This window comes from Bombus terrestris, chromosome 8 (assembly GCF_910591885.1).
Source record: "Bombus terrestris chromosome 8, iyBomTerr1.2, whole genome shotgun sequence".
NCBI classification, from domain to species: domain Eukaryota; kingdom Metazoa; phylum Arthropoda; class Insecta; order Hymenoptera; family Apidae; genus Bombus; species Bombus terrestris.
In genome coordinates this window covers 663,118-684,259 of record NC_063276.1, presented here as the reverse complement: position 1 = coordinate 684,259, position 21,142 = coordinate 663,118, and the positions used below count along the sequence as shown (strand labels likewise).

General features: G+C 35.6%; 2 protein-coding genes across 2 annotated transcripts; one reads left to right on the top strand and one right to left on the bottom strand.

Moving 5' to 3' along the window:
* Positions 1-1,626: 1,626 nt before the first annotated feature.
* LOC100646029 lies at positions 1,627-21,129 on the top strand. Its single transcript, XM_048408038.1, has 11 exons — positions 1,627-5,529; positions 7,073-7,192; positions 7,280-7,406; positions 16,248-16,374; positions 16,737-16,838; positions 17,069-17,191; positions 17,452-17,585; positions 17,664-17,822; positions 18,274-18,519; positions 19,047-19,322; positions 20,489-21,129. Exons 1-11 carry the CDS (start codon positions 5,332-5,334, stop codon positions 20,806-20,808), a joined length of 1,932 nt encoding a protein of 643 aa, XP_048263995.1. The 5' UTR covers positions 1,627-5,331; the 3' UTR covers positions 20,809-21,129.
* Positions 7,768-17,180, bottom strand: LOC105665980. The gene is made up of 7 exons (XM_020864183.2): positions 17,059-17,180; positions 15,358-15,556; positions 11,476-11,663; positions 10,751-10,930; positions 9,973-10,117; positions 9,787-9,888; positions 7,768-9,304 (listed from the first exon to the last, which is right to left on the bottom strand). Exons 3-7 carry the CDS (start codon positions 11,586-11,588, stop codon positions 9,047-9,049), a joined length of 798 nt encoding a protein of 265 aa, XP_020719842.1. The 5' UTR covers positions 11,589-11,663; positions 15,358-15,556; positions 17,059-17,180; the 3' UTR covers positions 7,768-9,046.
* Positions 21,130-21,142: the final 13 nt, after the last annotated feature.

Here is a 21,142-nt window from a genome sequence, read left to right as displayed (position 1 = left end):
GCGTGGTACGGAAATTCTCCGTAAAGACGAGTCGATTGTGATGTTCGTATCGAAGCGATAACGGGAAGAAAGCTGATTATGGGTATCAATCGGCGAGTGAAACGAACGGTACTCGATCGATTAAAACAACATCGATCGTTCATTCGGGGCCGTCGTTTTCAATTTATTGCTCGGCAATTCCACGGAATGCTTTACGCAGAATGTTTCGAAATAGAAGAGTAAACTAGAACAAAGAGATGGAACGGTAGAATTCTTATATTTTATTTATAAAAGATTTTCAACGAATCGAGTTGAAAAAATATATTTTTTGAAGGATAAATCGAAAAATGATATTTAGTTTGAAACATTTTGTACACGGAGCGTCGGATCGCTTGGAGAAAGGTTTGCTTTCGATGCCACGATAGCGGAGGATGGTCTCGGGTTCACGATCGATGCTGTAATTCGAGTTTACTGTAAACTAACGATCGTAACTCTGGTTGAATAGCGTTTCTTGCGCGTTTCGACCCAGACATAACGAGAGCCCCTTGTCCCAGGGATGTACGAGCACGTTGAATTGCGAAAGACCAGATCGATCTTGAATTCTGTCACGTAAAGCGAAGACGACGCGAAATAAATCGTATCGCACGGTTTTCGAAACGTCGCGCGATGGCCCGCCATTTTTATGTCACGCTCAAGGGTCACTCGTCTTGGGCAACGACATTCGATGTTGAAAGAGAAGAAACGAAATTGAAACCTCGTTAAAACGGTTTCCCGGTAAATAGAATTTTGCCAATTTTCGATCAAAGATATCGAAAGTACAGAAATTTTACAGCGGTAATTCGAAAATTTCAAATTTAAAAAGTCAAGCGTCTGCAAATTTAAAACATTAAAACTTGAAAATTTAATTAAATTGAAAATTTAAAAATTTTCAAATATTCAAATATTCAAATATTCAAATTTTCAAATTTTCAAATATTCGAAAGTCACAAAATTCAAAAGTTTAAACATCGAATACTCGAAAACTCTAAACTTTAAACGTTCCAATAATGCAAAATTCGGTAACTTAAAGGTTCAGACAGTCGCTATTCAGAAATCTTCTTGATACTCGAGATCTGAAAAATTCGTTGGAATTAAATTAACGCTATCGTCGGGAAACGATGGTAATCGTGAGTAGAAGTTCGATTATCGCACGCGATATTGCATCAGAGTGGTCGAAGAAAGAAGAAGGATACTTGTAACGTAAAAGATCATCGTTTTCCGAGTTTCACAAAGGAACGAAAGTACATCCCTGGAACGACCGAATGCTTTTTTCCTACGCGCGTTTTCTTCGTAACTCGAAGCGGCCCCCATGGGCACCTTTTCCTTTCCTTTTTGCATGGTGAACCTCGATCGCTTTCTACGCGACACGATTGTTTCCTTTCTTTTCTTTTTTTACGCTGTTAGGTGAGAGCGCGATTGACGTTGCACCATGAACTAACATATAGATTATTATTATTATTATTATTATTCCTATTATTATTATTATTATTATTATTATTACTATTATTATTATTATTATTATTATTATTATTATTATTATTATTATTATTATTATTATTATTATTCCTATTATTATTATTATTATTATTATTATTATTATCATCATTATCATTACTACTACCACCACCACTACTATTACTATTACTATTACTACTGCTATTACTACTACTACTACTACTACTACTACTACTACTACTACCACTATCATTATTATTATCTTTATTATTATAACGTTCTCGTGTAGCGGATCTATTCATTGAAATCCTCTCCAATGAATACGTATACTTGTACACACGCAGTTACTAAGACACAGTAAGGAATTCATTTCTTTTTCATCGTTCAACGCGATCGTAACGATCAGACTGACGATAATATTCCTGTTTAAACGACTATTTACGCTCGGTTTCGCGGTATCTTCGAACATCTGGTAACTATTTCCGGCTTGTCCGGTGATTTGGATCGTTTCTGGTGGTCTAGTTGGTTTTTGGTCGACCCGGTGTTTTTAGAAAGGCGAAATCGAGCGTCAAAGTGCCTAAACTCGCGTTGGTCGCGAATAGAATGCGATCCACGGCTCAGTCTTGACGATCGATCTCTCGTTTTTTATGTAAATACACGGAAGAGTCGGTTGGGATAATAATAAACCATTACCAGATACACGTGCTTCTTTATCTTTTACGTCTTCTTTTCCGATAACCGATCGTCGAAAAATAATCGGATCGCCGATGTCGATGCTTCGATAGTTATGACTTTGAAGAAGCTTAATTTTGAATTATGTGCAATTCAGGTCACTAAAGATGCGTACAGTGCACAATTTCAAACGAAAAATCTGTAGTAGGTTAGGAAGAGAGCATTTATCGACGTTACCGACCTATTGCATAGTAACGATCGATAGTAAGCCGTAGGAAATGGAAGAGGGCGTACGAAACAGTGTGATTTTCCAGCAGGTCGGTATTTCGTAATCTGAGACACGAAGACGTTCCGTTTAATGTCGCGTCTATTCCGCTCTTGGTTAACGAAAGAGAAGGGTATAAAATTTTCTACATCGGATAAAGATTTTGGCGAGTAAAACAACCGTCGGTAAGATAGATATCCGTAGACAAATATCAAATAGCCCCCTGAAGGAAAATTGGTTACCTAACTCGATAGAACCATGTACGCGATATATATATATATATTGTACAGATTATTTTGATATAATGCTACAGAAATACTTGTATCGATATTTTGTAATTTAGTATTGAACCAAAAAATTAAAAGTAAAAAGATTTTGTAAATGTACAGTTCTAGTAATTCCAGTTACTTGGTTCAAGAATATCATATATGTATGAATTAATCGAGATACAAATTCCTCATGATCGATCCATACGAGCAAGATTACGAACAAGCAGAATTTGCTATTTTAACTTCGATTTAATCGTTTGATCGTTGGTTCGATTATCCTACTAATTTACTTTCTAATTTTTCTTCACAAAGAAGGAATTTCGTGGAATATTTTGGACTCGTGACTCGGTGGATGGACCCTTCACGACGGTTCGTCTCGAAACGAAATTTCGCCGATGGCATAGGTAGGATAAATTTGGAACAACCATCTCGAACGAAACACGCCTGTGTTTTACGTTAGTTCCGCAGTTAGTTTCGCTTCTCCAACGCCGCGATAAAGAACTCGATATACCGCGATGTTTAACAGGTGTATCTCGATAAAAACGAAGTAAAATTATTGTTCGTCGAACGACGTTTCACGCGAATAATAATTTATCCATGAGGTTCGCTTAGACGAATTATTAATATTATCTTGGTAAAATATTATAGCTGTTCCGAGTGTAAAATATTAAGATACGAAATTTAAACGTCGCGAGCGTTTTAAACGTAAATCGTTTAAATATAAAGAATGCAAAATTACAAGAATGTGCGTATAGTTGAACGAATGAAAAATGTTTGATACGTGTACGTAGGTTCGGAGGAATGGAACTCTCGAAATATCGGAATTACGATAGAAACAAAGTATTAAAATCGCCATAAACCATAATTTTTGTATTTCTTTGTGGTTTCGTGTCCTCGTAGACGCACGAACGATGCAATGCAATTTAAAAGAAGCAAAAAGAATCAGCGCTTCCTATGCAAACTGTAATTCTATATTTCCATAACAAATAATGCCGTGGTGTTCTTTAAAGTTAATGGCGTTCGGTGTAAAATGTGATTTTCTATCTCTATACCTATATACGGACGATGCGATTGAATTTTCGAAAATTTATGCTTTCAGTATGAAATGTAATTTTTTTACCTCTATCAACGGACAATGTAATGGGATTTTTTTTAGAACCGATGCTTTCAGTATAAAATATAATTTCGAGCCCTTTTTCAAATCTTATCTCCATATATAAATCGTATCTCCGTACCGATAGATCGAGCCATAATTTTCTACGTGTAAAGTCGGTCTTGCCACGCACGTCAATGATAATGGGATAATAATATCGTTGCAACAATCTTTGGTTTAACTTCAAATATATAATTCGCACGACTGTAATAATTACTTTCAATGATTAAATAATTTTCATACTATTTATCGGTCGACTAATAAAAAATTACTTGCCCAACTACTATCGCGATTCGGAGATTTTTATCTTTTCGATTAATTTTACATTTAATCTAATATAATTTAAGATATTTAGTTTAGTTAACGCGGTATTTTTGATAACGGTAAGGCGCGATATAAGAGAGATCGTATAGGCGCCTAGATCGCTTCCCCACCGATTTAACGGAACTCGAATAAGAGGAAGATAAATCAAAAGCATCTTGCCAAGTAAATTTTTATGCTCTACCATCGTCCTTCTTTTAGATCGATATCGGTATAAGCCATCTCTCTTCTTACACCATAAAAGATAGATCGTTAATTAATATGCTCGCAGATACATTCGCCGATTTGTTTCTTATATTTGACGATCTATTAATTTATCGTAATTGTCGATCGCCTCGAGAATACTCGAGACGCCTGTTTCAGTTTTCTTCGAATGCGACGTTACATCTTATTCCAAAGATATTAATTCTACGATTCGCGACATGGTTCGCTATGCAAAATGTACACGCTGGTGTCTCTCCGTGGTCAGCGATTCCTAACAGCTATGCGTTTACTTTAGTTGTTAAAATAATCGTCGTGTATTGTACATACGCTAGCCCCGAAACGTATCCGGCAAACTTGCCCGTCTTCGACAGGCTGTAATTTAATTAGAAGATCGCATACACCGGCATACGGAAGAATTTCTTACGATTTTATTCCTTATTATCGTTGCAGCTTCTGTGTATACGTATTGAAAATTACGACGCGATCAAATTCGCATTTACGAGCTAATGTACGTAATAAGATTCTCAAACTTTATGGAACCGATTTGTTGCCTGACAAATATTTCGCAAACGATCGATTCGATTAATTTTAGTATCTAAAATCTCTAAAATGATTCCAAAACGTACGTAAAATTCATCTAAAATGGTACTATGTAAAATTTGGAGCGACTATCTGAAATTTAGCTAAAACAGCGACGTCTGATTTAGTACGCTGTCCGTAAATACTCGAACGTTCAATTTAAAAAGCGTTTTAAGCGCTCGATCCAGCTTCGGATCATCGAAATACCTTTTCCTTCTGAAGAAAGGATGCAACGACGGTAGCTAATAAAGCGACTGGATATCGTGGAAATTCGATGGTGTGAGAGGAAAAATATCAAGAGACGTATAGGAGAAAAGAGAGAAATTGGAAGAAAGATGAAGAAACGCGGTGAAAGCGCGTGAAGGAAGAGAACGTGCTCCGAAACGGAAAGCACGATGCCGCGTTCGCGACCGGAAGCGTTCGAGCTGATGGTCGAGGCCGAGAAGCCCTCCAAGTGCATCAGGTTTCTACGTTTCCTGTGGAAGTTCTTCAGATGCGTTTTTTCCCACGTGTCGTTGGTTTCGTTGGTCGTGCTCTACTGTCTGATCGGCGCGTACGCGTTCGAGGCCCTCGAGGCCACCCACGAGAAAGAGGTAGATACATCGAATTTTAATTCCCATATCTCTCTTATTCCCTTATTCCCTCTTTGCGAAACCGATTTTACGTACAACGAATAAGCCTCGGATAGCCGAGCAAAGTAAATCGTCGAATCGTTATAATTTTTCCGAAACAATTAACACCCGTCCGAACGTCGCTTTTTCCCTTTTTGTTTAAAGTCGATAGCGCGATAGATACTTTTCGTGGTAACGATGCAACGTCGTTGAGATCTGTTAAAATACGGCGTTTTATTACGAGTGGAATTGAATATCTCGTTTTAGAAACTGCGTTGAATCTCTATTTTTTCAAACTCGCTTATACATTATCGCGTGTCTTATTGCCAGACCGAGCGTATTTTTACGAATGCAACCGAAGAAATTAAATCCAGAGAGTCGTTTTACCTTCTAGAGTGGACTATAACGAGCACTACGTTATAACGAGCGCGCTTTAAATATATTATTTTCGCGTATTATGCGAATTTTTGCATTCTTCAATTTTTCACCAGAGCATAAATATTCGTCGACTAATTATCATATGTTATATCGTTACGTACGCCGGTAAAATAAAAGTCGAGATTTAAACGCTATTTTTATTTTTTCCTCTCGGCGAAGATTTGCAATGTTTCGTTTTTACGATGTTCTTTTGTAGAGGTTTCAGGGAAAAAGTAGTATCTGGTTCATGGTGGAGTTAGTCCTGGCTATATTATGCCCAGCGACGTTTTTCCGTTTCTTTCTTGCTAATTTTTTGATATCTATGTTCTACATTGTTCACATATTTCTAATTTCTTTTCCTTTCTTGGGTTCCTTTTGATACTAGTTAATCGCATAATTTTAATTGTTTTCTTCGAACTCCGATTACGATCGGATGTCTTCTTTTTAAATCTTTCATCTTGTTTACTCTTTTTTCTTAATCTTTTGCTCGTTTAATCCTCTCTTCTGTTATTTCTGTTATTTTTTCGGTCATTAAAGTACCCTTATTTTCTCTGTATGAAAAATCCTGGCTGACCGAAGGTTCTCCGATAAAAATTCCGTTTCGGCAATTTTTCTTCTTTGAACTCGAGATATATTTCACCTTTCGCCATCTCTTTTCTCCTATTTTAATCTCTTTTCTAGTACTCTATTATCATTCGTTCATTCAGTTATACCTTCTTACGTTCCTCCGCTCCTCTACGTTTCTCACTTCATTTTCTTCTCCTGTTTCCTTTAAACTTTGCTGCTCCGTCGTTCTTTTCTTCTACCATTAAATCCATTTATTTCGATAAAACCTAACGACGCGATATCTCCGCGACAAAGACATCGAATAAAACGAAAACACTTCCATTTTCATTATCATTTAACAACAGCGAAATACAGAAATAAGAATAAACGCACAATTTGTCTCAGCCTAAATAACGTCACTTGATCTTCCCCTCTTACAATTCTCGTTCCAATTCCCTTTATCGTTCATCCCCTTTTCCCTTTCTTTAGTTTTCTTCTTTTCTTTCTCCGTCTCTCTTTCTCTCTCTCTTTCTCTGTCTGTCTGTCTTTTTCTCTTATCCAGATCAAGAAGAGCATTAAAGACATCAGAGGGAACGTGGCAGAGCAGCTATGGAAGATCACGAAGGAGGTAGAGGTTCTGATTCGTGAAAATTGGACGGACAAAGCGTTACGTGAATTAAAGGTACCGGGCCATCTCATCCACATTCGGTGACCAGAGATCGAACTCGAATTTCTTCCGCCATCACTTTCCCGCTACTTTTCTTCGTAGACCTTTGAGAACAACCTCGTGTGCATGATGGAGAAAGAGGGTTGGGATGGCAGCGAGGGTGAGGATGACATCCAATGGACCTTTGCCGGCGCTCTCTTTTACTCCATCGTCGTCATTACTACCATCGGTAAGACTAATCATTTCGTTTCGCTCATCTTCACCAGACAATTATCTATCATAATCTTCATATCTAAACCATCGATCGTAATCATTTAGTTTTTCTTATTTTCAAGAGATAATTAATTCTCATACTTTTAATAATTTTCATAAACTATCCTAATTTTCTTTAATAGTTATTTCCTTAACAACGAAGAACGTTATCGACAAGAGCGAAGATATTAGGAGGAAGGTTTAATAGGAAGTCTATTTTCCACTAAAACGAGTGCTATAACGAATACTATACTTTGAATATTAGTGGTTGAATAGCAGTGGCATAAGAAATCTTGATAGGTAAAAGAAGCAGGGAAAATTCATAGAAATAGAAGAAATGTTCTTAACGATGATCTCGCGTGACATCGATTATCATATTTATTATACGAAATTTATATTATAACATATCGAATATCGAATAAGTTTAATGAAAAGAGAGCGTTGTTCCATGGTTTAAAGGTATATACATACGATCTTTGGTATCTTGTTAAAAGTGTTTAAAGTCTTCGTGGCTCTTTTAAAAACAGGAAGTTCGATAATTTTTAGATCGGAGCCACGACAGCGGATTCCGTGGCTAAAAATAAAGAGAAATGTTTCATGAATTTTTATGCTCGTCTAAAATTACGTTCCATTTTTACGTACTTTTTTAATTTAACTGAAATACTTATATTAACTTTCTATAACCATAATGCATTGCTTATTCGCGACACGAGAAAAGTCATAGTTTTGATCAATTATCGAAAACTGAAATTAAAATTTTGATTTGAAAATTGGTACTGATAATTGCCATATCATTTTACAAAAAAAAAACGTTATACCAATAAAATACTAAAGTAAAGTAGATAGTAGATAAAATGAAATCTAAAAATTATAAATACATACGTGAGCATTAAACGAATCGTGTTAGTAAATTTCGATAAAGAAGTTACAAGATAAAAATAAATACAATACAGACGAGTAATAGATGAAATACAATGTCAGATAAATCGTGTCGGATGATAGATAAATAAGAATTAAAGGCAATTGTATAGATACATGAGTATTTTCGAGTCACATAGAAGGTTGACAGCAAAATGTCTACTTTTTGAATACCGTATATGCTTCTGGAAATATTTCATTTCCTTCAGAACAATCTGTTAAAATAATTTTTCCCTTTGATATTCAATCACATTGTAAATCATCGATTTCTATAGAAAAATTGCACACTATTTCACTCATGCGTATTCCAATTCTACCTATAAACAAACTATCTAAAAAATATTCGAAAACAAATACCCAAAGAGTATCTATACAAATTATGAATAATATTTAAAACTACGCATATACGAGTATCGAGTAACGCTAGATATCTCTCTGATTCAAATATTCTTTCTATACAAATTTGACAAATATCTTGGCAGTTTTAACAATTTCAGAAACATCTTAAAAACGCCCTGAATTACACCAACGGCATTTCTTAATAATTTCCTCTCATACGTTGTCCAACTCTTTCAATCCAACTCTTCGTTCAGGCAGATCGATCTTATTAAGAATTTATAAGACGAAATACGCGAAGAACCATCGGAAGATCGATCAGGCGAGAAAAGGTTGCCGTTGAAGGCCTCGTGTAAATGGAGCTTAAACTTTTTCATCCGCGTTAGCGTTTTGCGTCTGATTTTTCTTCAAGGACCGACTGTAAATATCAAAGTCGTTGTAATCGTAATTTTGCTCGTAAGGATTGCTATGAGGTCGTGGATAGGGCTCCGGATTTTCCCCTGGAAAATGGTAATTTCCAGGATATCTGTTAGCGCCAGTGAAACTCCCCTGGGGTCTTCGATTACCATAATTGTTCGGCGATTGCACGAAAGTCGCTGGTCCGTACTTGTTAGGACCACCCTGGAATTTGTGTAAACATTATTAAAGTTAACCGATATAATCGAAGTCATAAATAGGCTGCAGATTTTTATGCTTTTATTGGAAAATTGCAGGTGCAAAAATCTATAGATTGCGTATACTATACAAAGACGTATAAAATACTCAAATTGTAATACTTGCTATCATATTCGGTAATTGAAACAATTGTTTACCGTACTTCTATTTTTTGTAATTATGTTCATAAAAATATGAACTTGCATAAATATCCGCAGTCTAGTTATAGATCATTCTTTCGAGTACAGACGTATTTCGTTTCTTTTCTCTTTTTTCGGAAATCTAAATTTTTCGAATCTTTGATTTTGCTATCGTTGTATTTTATTTATACTTCATTTGGAACCATAGAAATTTGAACGTTTCATTTCGCAATTCGAAACTTGGATTTCTTCTTCAAAAATTTCAAAAACTTAGATTTCGATGAAAACTTAATATCGATAAAATGGTACCGGATACGAAGGACGGTTTCCTTGTCCGTATTGTCCGGAAACCAACGCTGGATACTTTCTGCTATTGAAGCAGCAATATTTTTTATCCTTGGAACAGCTTCCCTGATTAAAAAAATTATTAGAAAAATTAACAAGCATATAGTTGTAAAGTTTCAAAGATATCGGTCATTTTTCCATATTTCTTACAAATTTCAATCCGCTAGAGGGGCAATTGAAGCTGTATCTGCATTTGCAAGTGTCGTATTCTCTATATCGAGGATCGTCCTTCACCCACGATGGCACGAAACCGTTTTCCAACTCGCCATCGTCGATATTTGCGGTGTAGGAAGGTCTGCGCAGGTTAAAGTAAAAGTAAATATTATTCAACGGTTGCTTCTTTAAGCGATATAATGGTTTAAGCTTTTTGCAGTTTCAATCCTGCATTTAATCAGGAAACCGATAGAATTTAGTATTTCCAGAAAATATTTCACAAGTAGATTTTAATCTGCTAAAAGGTTTTACAGTTTAAAAGGAGTAATATACATATATGTATGCAATAGTGATAAAGTTAGGTGGAAAACCCTGCGTATATACGTTCTTCTTTTATTTTTACTCGAATACAACATTTTTCCACGTGATCGAAAGCGCTTAAATCTCTATTATACGTTACTTTTCAGTTTGTCATTGGCGTACTAAAAATTCAGATTCGATCGATTCCCGACAAAGCCCGATATCGAAATGTGCTCAAATATTCTCCAGCCGCCGATATTCGTAACAGAGTTGAACAATCGAACTCAAACCAAACCCAAATCCAACCTAAATCCGATCCAACCCACGGATCGTGTAACTCCGAATGTTTGGCCGCTTTTCATAAAATCCAACAGTGGTGGAGATCATTCGGTCGTACAAAGCCAATCAACGTGGAAGACGCGAACGACGAAAAAAGACTTACTGGGTTGGAAAACAGCGAAAAGATACGAAATACCTTTTTATAATGCCCGTTGGTCCACCAGGACCAACAAGAACTTCTTTGTTGCCAGGATACGACGGTGACACAATGGGTCTACTGTTGGAACCGTAAGGTCCGGTGCTCTGTGGTCTAAATCCTACCAAAGGTCTTTCGTGGCCGAGATCCTCGGGGTTCTCGTTCACCTGGTACCTATAACTGAACAAATAACTCCGATGAACAATTTTCTTCCGATTTTCTATTTTCTTCTTCTTCTTCTTATGCGCAGAGCAAAAGGATAAAAAGTTTTTAAAGATATTTAAAGTTATTATCTTAATTGTTGGCTAGAGAAATTGAAATTGAAAAACGGAAGCTAGCAAAATGATCAAGAGGTGGATGTGCTGTATCTTGGAGTCTTTTTCAGAACGCTCTTACGTTACAAGTTCCGATGAGAACTCGCATCTTCCATTTAAACAGATTCATGTTGCGACGTCAGATTCTTAAATATCGAATCAAATTCTCCATCGCGTATAAAGATTCTAACACCAATCTATGTTGCTCTTAGTAAATTATAGCATCCACTTTCAAACTCGTATTTCAATCGCATCCTTCTACCTATCAATTTACCTGGATCTTTCGTTTTCTTTTTCCACGTTAAAATTCCGCGTTACGACATCTCGGCAAATATCAAACACCACCAAATACATTACAATCCAGATCTTGCATTCGATCGAAAAGGAAGAGGCCCCAAAAATTCAACACACCTTGTTCTATCGACGTCGCTCTCCTGTTCGTCTCTGCGCTTCCATGCCCACCCATCTTCTTCAGCGACCACCGTCGCAATAGCGACGCAACAAAAGAGAAAGAAGGTTGCCATCGTCCCACGAGAAGGCGTGATTTCGTCTGGTCGTTGCTTTGGACAGCTTCACCGGTTAATATCGCCGACGGTCGACTAAAACGAGAGTGAAAGCGAATCCCGTCTTTATATATGCACCGTTGGAAGGTGAACGCACCGCGTGGCTCGTTTCGAGGTCCCTTCGATAGCGATCTCGGATCAACAGTTTTCGTCAGAGGGTGAATCACCCCTTGTGCCGCCCGTTTTAATCGCAGGTGTTCTCGTTACGCGGATTAGGATCGTTTAGAGGGCTTAGAGGTTTCAATCTGTAAATTGACGCGAGGAAATTGATGCTGGAATATTTGCTTAGCGTTGAGCGTGAGGCGAATGTTAGAAATTTGATGCGAAAATGAATAATGAGCAAGCTGAAAGGTAAAACGAGAATCGAGAAGATCGGGGATCGAACAGGGGAAGAATATTCGTTTGAAAGATTGTACGTACGAGAAATGGATACGACGGTGTGGACTTTTATACATTTATGGGAAATTTCAAGACACAAAAGGAACAAGAAGTGGAAAAAATCTATAAATATTTAAAGTAGATAATTATAAATATAATTGCAAAGAAACAACTATGATAGACAATTGTTTTCATACTGAATATTATAGCGAGTATTATAGTTTGAATATTTTATATGTTTTTGTATATTACATGTACTCTGTAGATTTTTGTACCTTCGATTTTCCAATAGATGCACAAACTAATAATTAGCTTCATGAAAATATGAAACAGAATAATATTGTTTGAAAATTTGCAAGTACGATATCGAAGGGGAAATGAAAATTGAGAAAATCAAAGAGCGAGACTATTCGTCCCAAGTTTGAATAGAATTGAAAGATAAAGTAAACATTGAAAAAGAAGCTCGAAAAAAGTTGACCGATGAAATGTATTTAAAAAAAAAACTGTAATTAAAACGATTCCATGCAAATTTTGAGAGAAAATAAAATTGATGAACTTGGAGATTGAAAATATTAGAAAATACTGATAGTTCGGTGAATGAGAGAAAGAATTTTAAGACAGAACGAAAACTGAGAGATACATGTATTGTATATTCGTAATAATAATTAAACTATTTTGTCTTACGACGTTTTATATTAACGATAAAAGGCAACATTGGCCTTAATCGTTATTCTTCAAAATGCTACTTAAACCAAAACATAGAAATTCGCGAACGTAACGTGTTAGGTAACGTGAGTTGAGCACGTGGGCGCATTGCATTGCACCGAAACCAGCGTTTCTCGTGCCTGTCCTTCGATCTGGGAAAATCCACCGATTCGAGAAGGGGAAGTGGGTTTCGTTACAGGTGGTTTTCTGACCTCTTTCTTTGGACAAGATCCAGCGAAATGGCGTAACACTCCTTCACGCTACTTCGTCGGTTGTTCTTCGAAGGACGTCTGCATTGTCTTCGACTCCTGAACCTAATCACTATAGCAATTTTTTTATTCTTATATGAAAATGGCGAGTCGTGTCTTGTGAACCGCTCGCTTGTTTTACATATATGCGAATACGTTATGTATACCGTAAATATTTACCATTATTGAATATTCCGTTTTTTCGCTATGTATCATAAATCTTAATAATCTTAATAATGTAGCTTAATAACGTAAAGAAAGTTGATGTAATATGTAAGAATTTTTGCTCCTTGTTAGATTTACGTACCATACCTACTTATTATGGAATTATTTCTACGTGTAACGTATATATCGGTGTGACGTTTAAAATTACATAACTCTGATAAGTAGAGTTAAGTAACTTAATAAGGTAGCGTGTAAGAATTTGTAACTAGAAATACGTGAAAGTTTATAAACCCCTTTGCAATGCGTCACAAGGCAAGCAATGAAATATACTATTACTTTAGATATATATATACACACACACACTTGCAAATATTTAAGAAACCCGTAAAAAGGACGTGCCAATTATTCTTCACCAACCTCCATCGTCACTTTTCTTCGTTATTAACCATTTCCAAAGTTTCTGCATTTAAACAAAACTTTCGTGGAAGATAGAAAACTTTTTGAACGGTCGTATTTCATTTAACACCGCGTCGTGATAAAATCAGGCAACGTTATACGTTAGAGGAAATCAATCTTTCTAGATGAAAGAAAATGGTCGAGCTCTTGGAAACGACGTTTGTCGCGGTCGGGTGTAACCTTGTTTTTTTGGGGGGAAAAAAGGCACGGTCGAACGAAAATCCAATGATCAAGGTCATTTTCACGAAGAACGCTGTTCCAACCATCGAGGAAATTCACTTTTCCTCCGGGACAGGAAGCCGGCAGCGTCTCGTAATTCGTTTTCCTTGATTTTTGCGCCGTGTCGCCGACCAACGATCTCGTCGATTAACCGTTTCATCGTTCCACGACGAAAGGGGACACCTAAATTTGTTAGGTTCGATGGGAAAATTCTTTGTAACACCGCCACAGTGCGGCGCGCGGTGAAGAAAAATCGAAGTAATTATTCTTCGATGATATACCATCGGTCTGTAATATAAATGTAAACAATAATTCTTTCCAAAATCGACAGAGCATTAGTAAAAGTCTAATCACTTGAAAGTTGTTTCATTCGTTCGTTGTACATACGTAATTTAAAATTCCAATTAAAAAGTTTCTAGTAATTTTGATTATTCTGCGTGAAAAAAGTATATAATGGTATATAATGAAAATAATATATAAATTCAATAAAAATAAGGAAGATTTCCACCTAAAAAAATATCACGTGCATTATGTACAAAATACACGCATTTTTGCGCGAAAGAAATATCACCGCGAATATGTAGTTCGCTTTAAACCATTCATCTTTTTCCTCTTTCGTTTTTTCCTCCTACTGATCGTTTACGAGAAAAACGCTGGCTGGTAATAAAGCGAACACCCCATATACAATATAATATATTCATCTTTTGCTGCCGGCTGCAAAAGGAGCCTGATTTACATAGATTTCTCATTCGCACTCTCGTGTAACCTCGATATATCCTAGATTATCATATACACTTAAACTTACTCTTAATAAATAACAGATTAATAAATAATAACATAGTAAATTTATTAATACGACAAATTAGAAACAAAAATTTGTGACTGCCAAATAACTTGAGAATTGAAAAGACTAAGAAGATTCCAGGGCGTACAAAATAACAATGGCAAAGAGTGACGTTCGTAATGGCACGAAATTTCGATCTCTCCTCGAGGAATCTGGTTATAATGCATCGCGAAAAATCGACCAACAAACAAAGGCTTATAACGCGTGACCGAGTTGCGTTCCGAAATCCAGCTGGAACATCCGCTCCTCTTTTGTGTTCGATCGATCGATCCTCGTCCCTTTCCGGCGGATGCGCTCAATCTTCTCCATCTTCCTGCTCTCGTTCTTTCTCGATCGTTAATTAGAGCAATTAAAAAGTACAAGAAAAAAAAGGACAAGACCAAGAGAAGAAGCAGTAAAAAATAGAAATCTGTCTCGGTAACACTTGGCGTTAAAGACGTTATAAATTACAATATATAGGATATTTTCGAAAATTGGTCCCGTACTTCCGAAGCATGTAATACTCGCCAAAAGCAAGCGAAAACATGTTCATATGCTTCGCTCCCAAATAATTTTTAGAATGTGATTAACACCTTTTTGCTTTCCACGAGTATTATGAGAACTATGAGTAACGCTCGTGAAAGTTGATTCCAGTTTTCTGAAACGTTCTAAATGAATAAAGATTCAATTTATATCTCTAAAACTAAAATTCGATGATTTTTAAAATTGAATTTACCATCAAAATTAAATAATCCTCGGATGTCGTGTATAGCAAAACGCGCGATTAGGATTTGCTACGGTGATTGTAAAAAACGTGTATGATGAAGCAGTGACCTTGACCCAGACTATAGGAGACGAAGAAACATTTCTCGTTACGAAATTGGTGGAGGCTGAGACAACCTTGATGATCCTTCCGAGTATTACGCGTGTTGACCCTGGAAATATTTGAACAAGGTTGAGAACACGAGGCTCGTTCCTTGAAAAGTTTGAATAATGACATTAATTACTTGCAACCTTCGATTTGAAGCGTGTAAAAGTAATTTAAAGGTGAATCGTGGGGATTTTTGTGTTGTTGGAATATATCGTATATCGCTGGAAATATTTTAAAAATCATACGAGAATCAATTACAATTTTTAAAGGAATTTGTCAAGCTTATAGCTTTTTTATCTAGGAACATTTTAAGCTTACGACTGGCATTGTAAATCGGAGACATATCTTAAACACAAAACTTAATTAAGACTTCGAAATTATTAAAAAATTGTTACTTTACAAATTACAATGAAATTCTGAATTAAATATCTGCAAGTTACCAATATTTTTAAAAAATATCGTTATTAAATGTTCCATCGCAAAATTCCAAATTTTCTAGATTTCAAATAAAAGATAAATAACGGTAATTCGGATAATAATTAATATTTTAGTATAGATTGAAATATTCTGTATAGAAAAGTGAAAATAATATTGCATAAACTATTATATTATTGTCACGTAAATTATGGGCTGTAAGAAAGGTAGGCGCAGATCAAGTGAAAATTACGCCCGTAATTTTCGACCTAACAGGATTAATTGCGCATTACGTGAACGGGGAAATTACGCAAGGCTAATCGAGCGTTCCTCGACTCTAGGGTACGGTCACATCGCGCCGAAGACTAAGAACGGGAAAGTGGTCACCATATTCTATGCTATCGTTGGGATTCCCCTCATGTTGCTTTGCCTCTCCAACATTGGCGATATTATGGCTTCGAGTTTCAGGTAAACGATTGCGTGCATTTATACTTTCTAATGCTTTCGATGCTAAAACAACCAATTTCTAATGTATATTTAAATATACGGTCGATATATTTAAATATACGTATATATTATTGAATTTTTCTACGAATTAGCGTCACGAGAGATTTGAAAGCACGTTAGCAACGAATGGAAAATGAAGACGCAGATGAAAATGTCGAGGAAAGAGAGAAAAGCAACTAATTACGTAAATATTTCTCAAGTTATTCTACGTTCCTCAGATTTTATTAAAATAATCACTGTGAAACAATCACTGTAAAAAAGAGTCTTGTCTATATGTTTTATTATTTTAATTATTGTTTCTTTTATCTTTATTATGTCATTAGATTTTTATACTGGAGAGTTTGCTGTTACATATGCACGAAACCACCAAGAAAAAGGCGACCAAGAAGCCACTTCGTCAGATCATATTCCATGAAACAACCAGGGTATTTATTTAACTCGTGAATACTTTTTTGAGCACAATTACGGAGATAAAAACCTAAATGTTTATAACCAGTGGTTTACTTTTAACATTCTTTTCTATACATTTTGTACTTATATTTTGCATATATTGGCATATTTAAATTTCACATAAATGCATAAACATCGACATTTTCTTCGTAAAACTATAATATTCTGTAACAAATACGTGCAATAAAAACATACTTTTGGAAAGGCGATACGGCGGAAGCAGGGGTGGCTTTGGAAGATCCATTAGGGTGAGCCAGAGATCTGCAGACTCAGCTCTGGGTTTGTCCGAAACCTTGGCCAGATCATCGTACTTTGACGTAGATAATAAGTATGCTATGTACTTTTAATTTTCTCATTGTATTTAAATGTAATATCCTAATCACATAGATTCTTGAAATCTTGTTTTTGATATGGCGATAGCGAAAAGACGCGTCGTTTATTATTTGATAAAGCGTTCGATAGAGAATTTAGATAAAAAGAAATTTTCTTTAGAGAAGATTCCTTAAATATAAATAAAGAGAAAATTATTTAATTAAAAAAAATATATCTAGAATAATTTCTTCTTTTGTTTTCTTTGCTTCGATCGAGGTACAATGCACGTCGATACGAAGATTCGGAACTCAAGAGACCGTTTTATCCATCGTCAGCAAATCCAAATTTTGGATTTAAGTCCGCGACAGTGTCCAGATATTCGGATTTGCCGATGGTAAAATCGAGCAGAGGTATCTGAACCACATTCCGTGAAATTATCTATGGGAAAATGAAAGAAAGAAACATCTCTAAATGACGATTGCGTTTAGCTAGCCCCAAGATGACGACGCAATCGTTAGACAGGAAGTTGCTAATGCGTTCGCCGAATGACACTGATCGTTCTCCGGTTTTGTGCAACCAATATGCATTGGACGATTTGGAGGATGAATTACGACGCTGGCATTCTTCCGCTGAAGACAAAAGTGACTGTGAGTTGTAAAAATAATCAGTTCAGAATTAAATATAAATTATAACGTAATTAATATATTTTAAGATAGTTTTATAATATAAATATATGTAATATTTATGATATAATTTATTAATCTTGTCAATATTGAATATACGTGATTTATAGCAAATTTCTTCTCCTTTAACGCGACCGATAATTGACGATATAAGAAAATTTAAAGGAAAATTATATCGGTCAGTCAAATTCAACATTCAACTTAATAATAATATAAATAAATATATAATTTAGAATTCGGAATACTTTGTTTTTCTCCGATAGAACTTTGTCAGGACAATTCTATATTCGTATATATAATAATAAAGAAGGAAAGAAAATTTATGAAATATTTCAAATTAAGAAAAGAAATGAAAATAGGAAGAGGGAATGATGGTTAATTCCCTGTCTAATAAATATGACTCTTTCATTTGCAGTGGGCAATACAAGCAAATCTCGGGTAGAACCAGAAGCGGCAGAAACCCTGGAAAATGTGGAGAAACAAGCGCCATTAGTGACGAGGTCGTTGCCCAGAAGATGCTTATCCATGGAAGGTGCGACTAGCAACTACAGGACGAACCTGGCACAGCCTTTACGGCCGTCGCCCGCTTACTTGGAACTAGAGAATTCCAGAAGGTCCCAGTTTTCAAAAAGTAGACGTTATAAAACTAATTATCCCACTGGTAAATAATTTCTCTTTCTCCAATTTCACTCGTTAGATTTATTTTTCTAATTAACATTTTCAAATTGAATTTCGTGAAACTTTCTCTAATTTATTCTCTAATTCTCTAAATTATTTAATTCTAATTAATTTTCTAACTTATACTTCTTCTAAATTTTTTTAATTCTTCTATTATTCAGTTACTTCTGTAATCCGTCTTAATATTTCTTTTTGTCTTTAAATCCTTATTCATCTTTCTATGTTACAAATTCTATTTTTCTAAATTTATATTCTAATCCGTGTCACATTTGTATTCGCATATTTATATCTCACATTTCTTACATTACTCGTTTATTTCCATAATATATTTTATCATGTTTCTATTTATTTCGATACATTTATTTATCTTTTTAAAATCATAACAATTTCTATGCGAATATTTGCAACCTCTTGTTTCCTATCTATATCTTTATTTCGTCTCGAATTTATGTTTATTTATAGCTGTTTGTTATAATAAATTTTGTTTTTCCTTCTTGTTTTTCGATGAAGCTCGCTCTTACAGAAGAGACACATTGCCATCGGATATAATGTCCTCGGCTGGATTTTCTGCACACAGACAAGTATACATAGACGATTTTGACTCAGATTATGAGTATCACGTAAACGAGGATCAGGAAAGGCAGCCAATAAAGCCGGTACCAATATGGTTATGCGTCTTCCTGGTAGTTAGTTACATTTTTGGTGGCGCTTTCTTATTTAGCGCTTGGGAACATTGGCCATTCCTCGATTCTGCATATTTTTGCTTTATTACTCTCACTACCATAGGTTAGTACAGCTTTTCTTCTTTTCCGTTTTTATTTCGTATATTTTTAGTATTTAATTAGTTGATAATTTAATATTTTTATTAAACCTTACTTTGTACGTGGTATTAATTTAACGGCCTTACAGAAGTTTATAAAACTTGATGAACATTTTCACCTCCTCCGTTCTGCCAATTTTTGCTTCATTAGAACAACTTTTTGCTCTCAGAACAACTTCTTTCTCTCTTTTAATTATCTAATTAGAATTTTTACACTGTGTGGCGTTTGAATTACATCTTGCTTGTGTCTACGGCTTCGACTTAAAGATTTTAAATAACGTTATGTAGCTTGAAGCATTTTATGAAATTGAACAACTTCTTCTGCTTTGTTACTTCTTGCGCCTTTGAAACTCAATAAAATTCTCGTTTCTTATTTTTAAATTAATCAGCACATTAGCAGCATTTGGGTTTTAAATTATTATGCTTATTATACGTATTAAATTATTATTCTAATAATATTTCGCAGTATTTGCCAATTTCAAAATTCCGAAACATTTGATGAAATTTCAATTAGAAAACATTTTATGTTTTATTGTAATTTTAAATTCGTCTTTTCCATTGTTGGAATCGAATAAAAGTTGTCTCTTGATTCTGCGACATTACCAAATCGCATCACGCATGCATTAATTATTTCTCTCTCACCTTTTCCTGCCAAAAGTTCTGCCTAATTGAGCCTCTCGTCCCAAATAGCCACTCGATAACTTCCACACTTCTCTAAACACTTGTCATTCGATTCAGACGCATGAGAGGTTCATTCACCCTTTGCACACCGAAAGGTCGTTTACCTTTTCGTCATTGTACATGCATCATCCACTGGAAATTTATAGATATCGATGTTATATATAAAATTTAATAGAATTAGAAAATTTAAAGAATTATTATGCGATTATTTTCAATATTACAGAACTATTATTATTTTTAAGTTAATATTATACAGTCTTATATAGGAGCACTCGCTTGCACGACGCGGTACACTAAAACTACGTAGGAAACAACGTAGGAAGTAAAACAAAAAACCAGGAACACAATAACGTGCTCCCTCTGTGCTTCCGGACTTCAAGAATCATGCCGATAAAGTAAAATAAAAGGCAAAAAGCGAAAATGATACTGGAAGTGCACATTTGATTTGCAGGATTCGGTGACTTCGTTCCAGCGTACAAGCTGGATGCACACAAAGGGATCGCGGTTTGCTCGTTGTACTTGTTATTTGGAATTGCTTTGCTGGCGATGAGCTTTAATCTGGTGCAAGAGGAGGTCATCAACAACGTGAAGAACGTCGCGAAGAGGCTCGGGATCATCAAAGAGAGTGACGACGAGGAAGATGCCGACGACTACGACGCGTACGACGTCGAATACAACGACGAGGTTGACAACGAGCTCGAGGGCTACGTTCTCGATACTCCTCGATGTCACTCGATGACTAGGAACGTTCGCGGAATTTCCATCGCCTAGCCAACCTCCAACACCCGAATCTTCATTCATTCGCCAAATATACTTACCTTCCTCTCTCCAGTTTTCCCTTCCTTCTTCATTTTTTCTCTTTCTTCTTCGTTTTTTCTATTCCCTTTCCCCTTCCTCTTTCAGTTTTTCTTCTTTTCTTCATCCTTGGTAATTGGACGATGTCCGAACGAAACTGAAATGTCCGAATGTCCTACGATTGTACACTCTCAGTCAAAAATTTGCAGCAACTTTATTTCTGGAACGAAGCATGCTTTTGAAGAACATTGTAATTGTAACTTTTGTTTTTAAATATAATCGACTATTGGCTTATTATTATTAGCAGTAT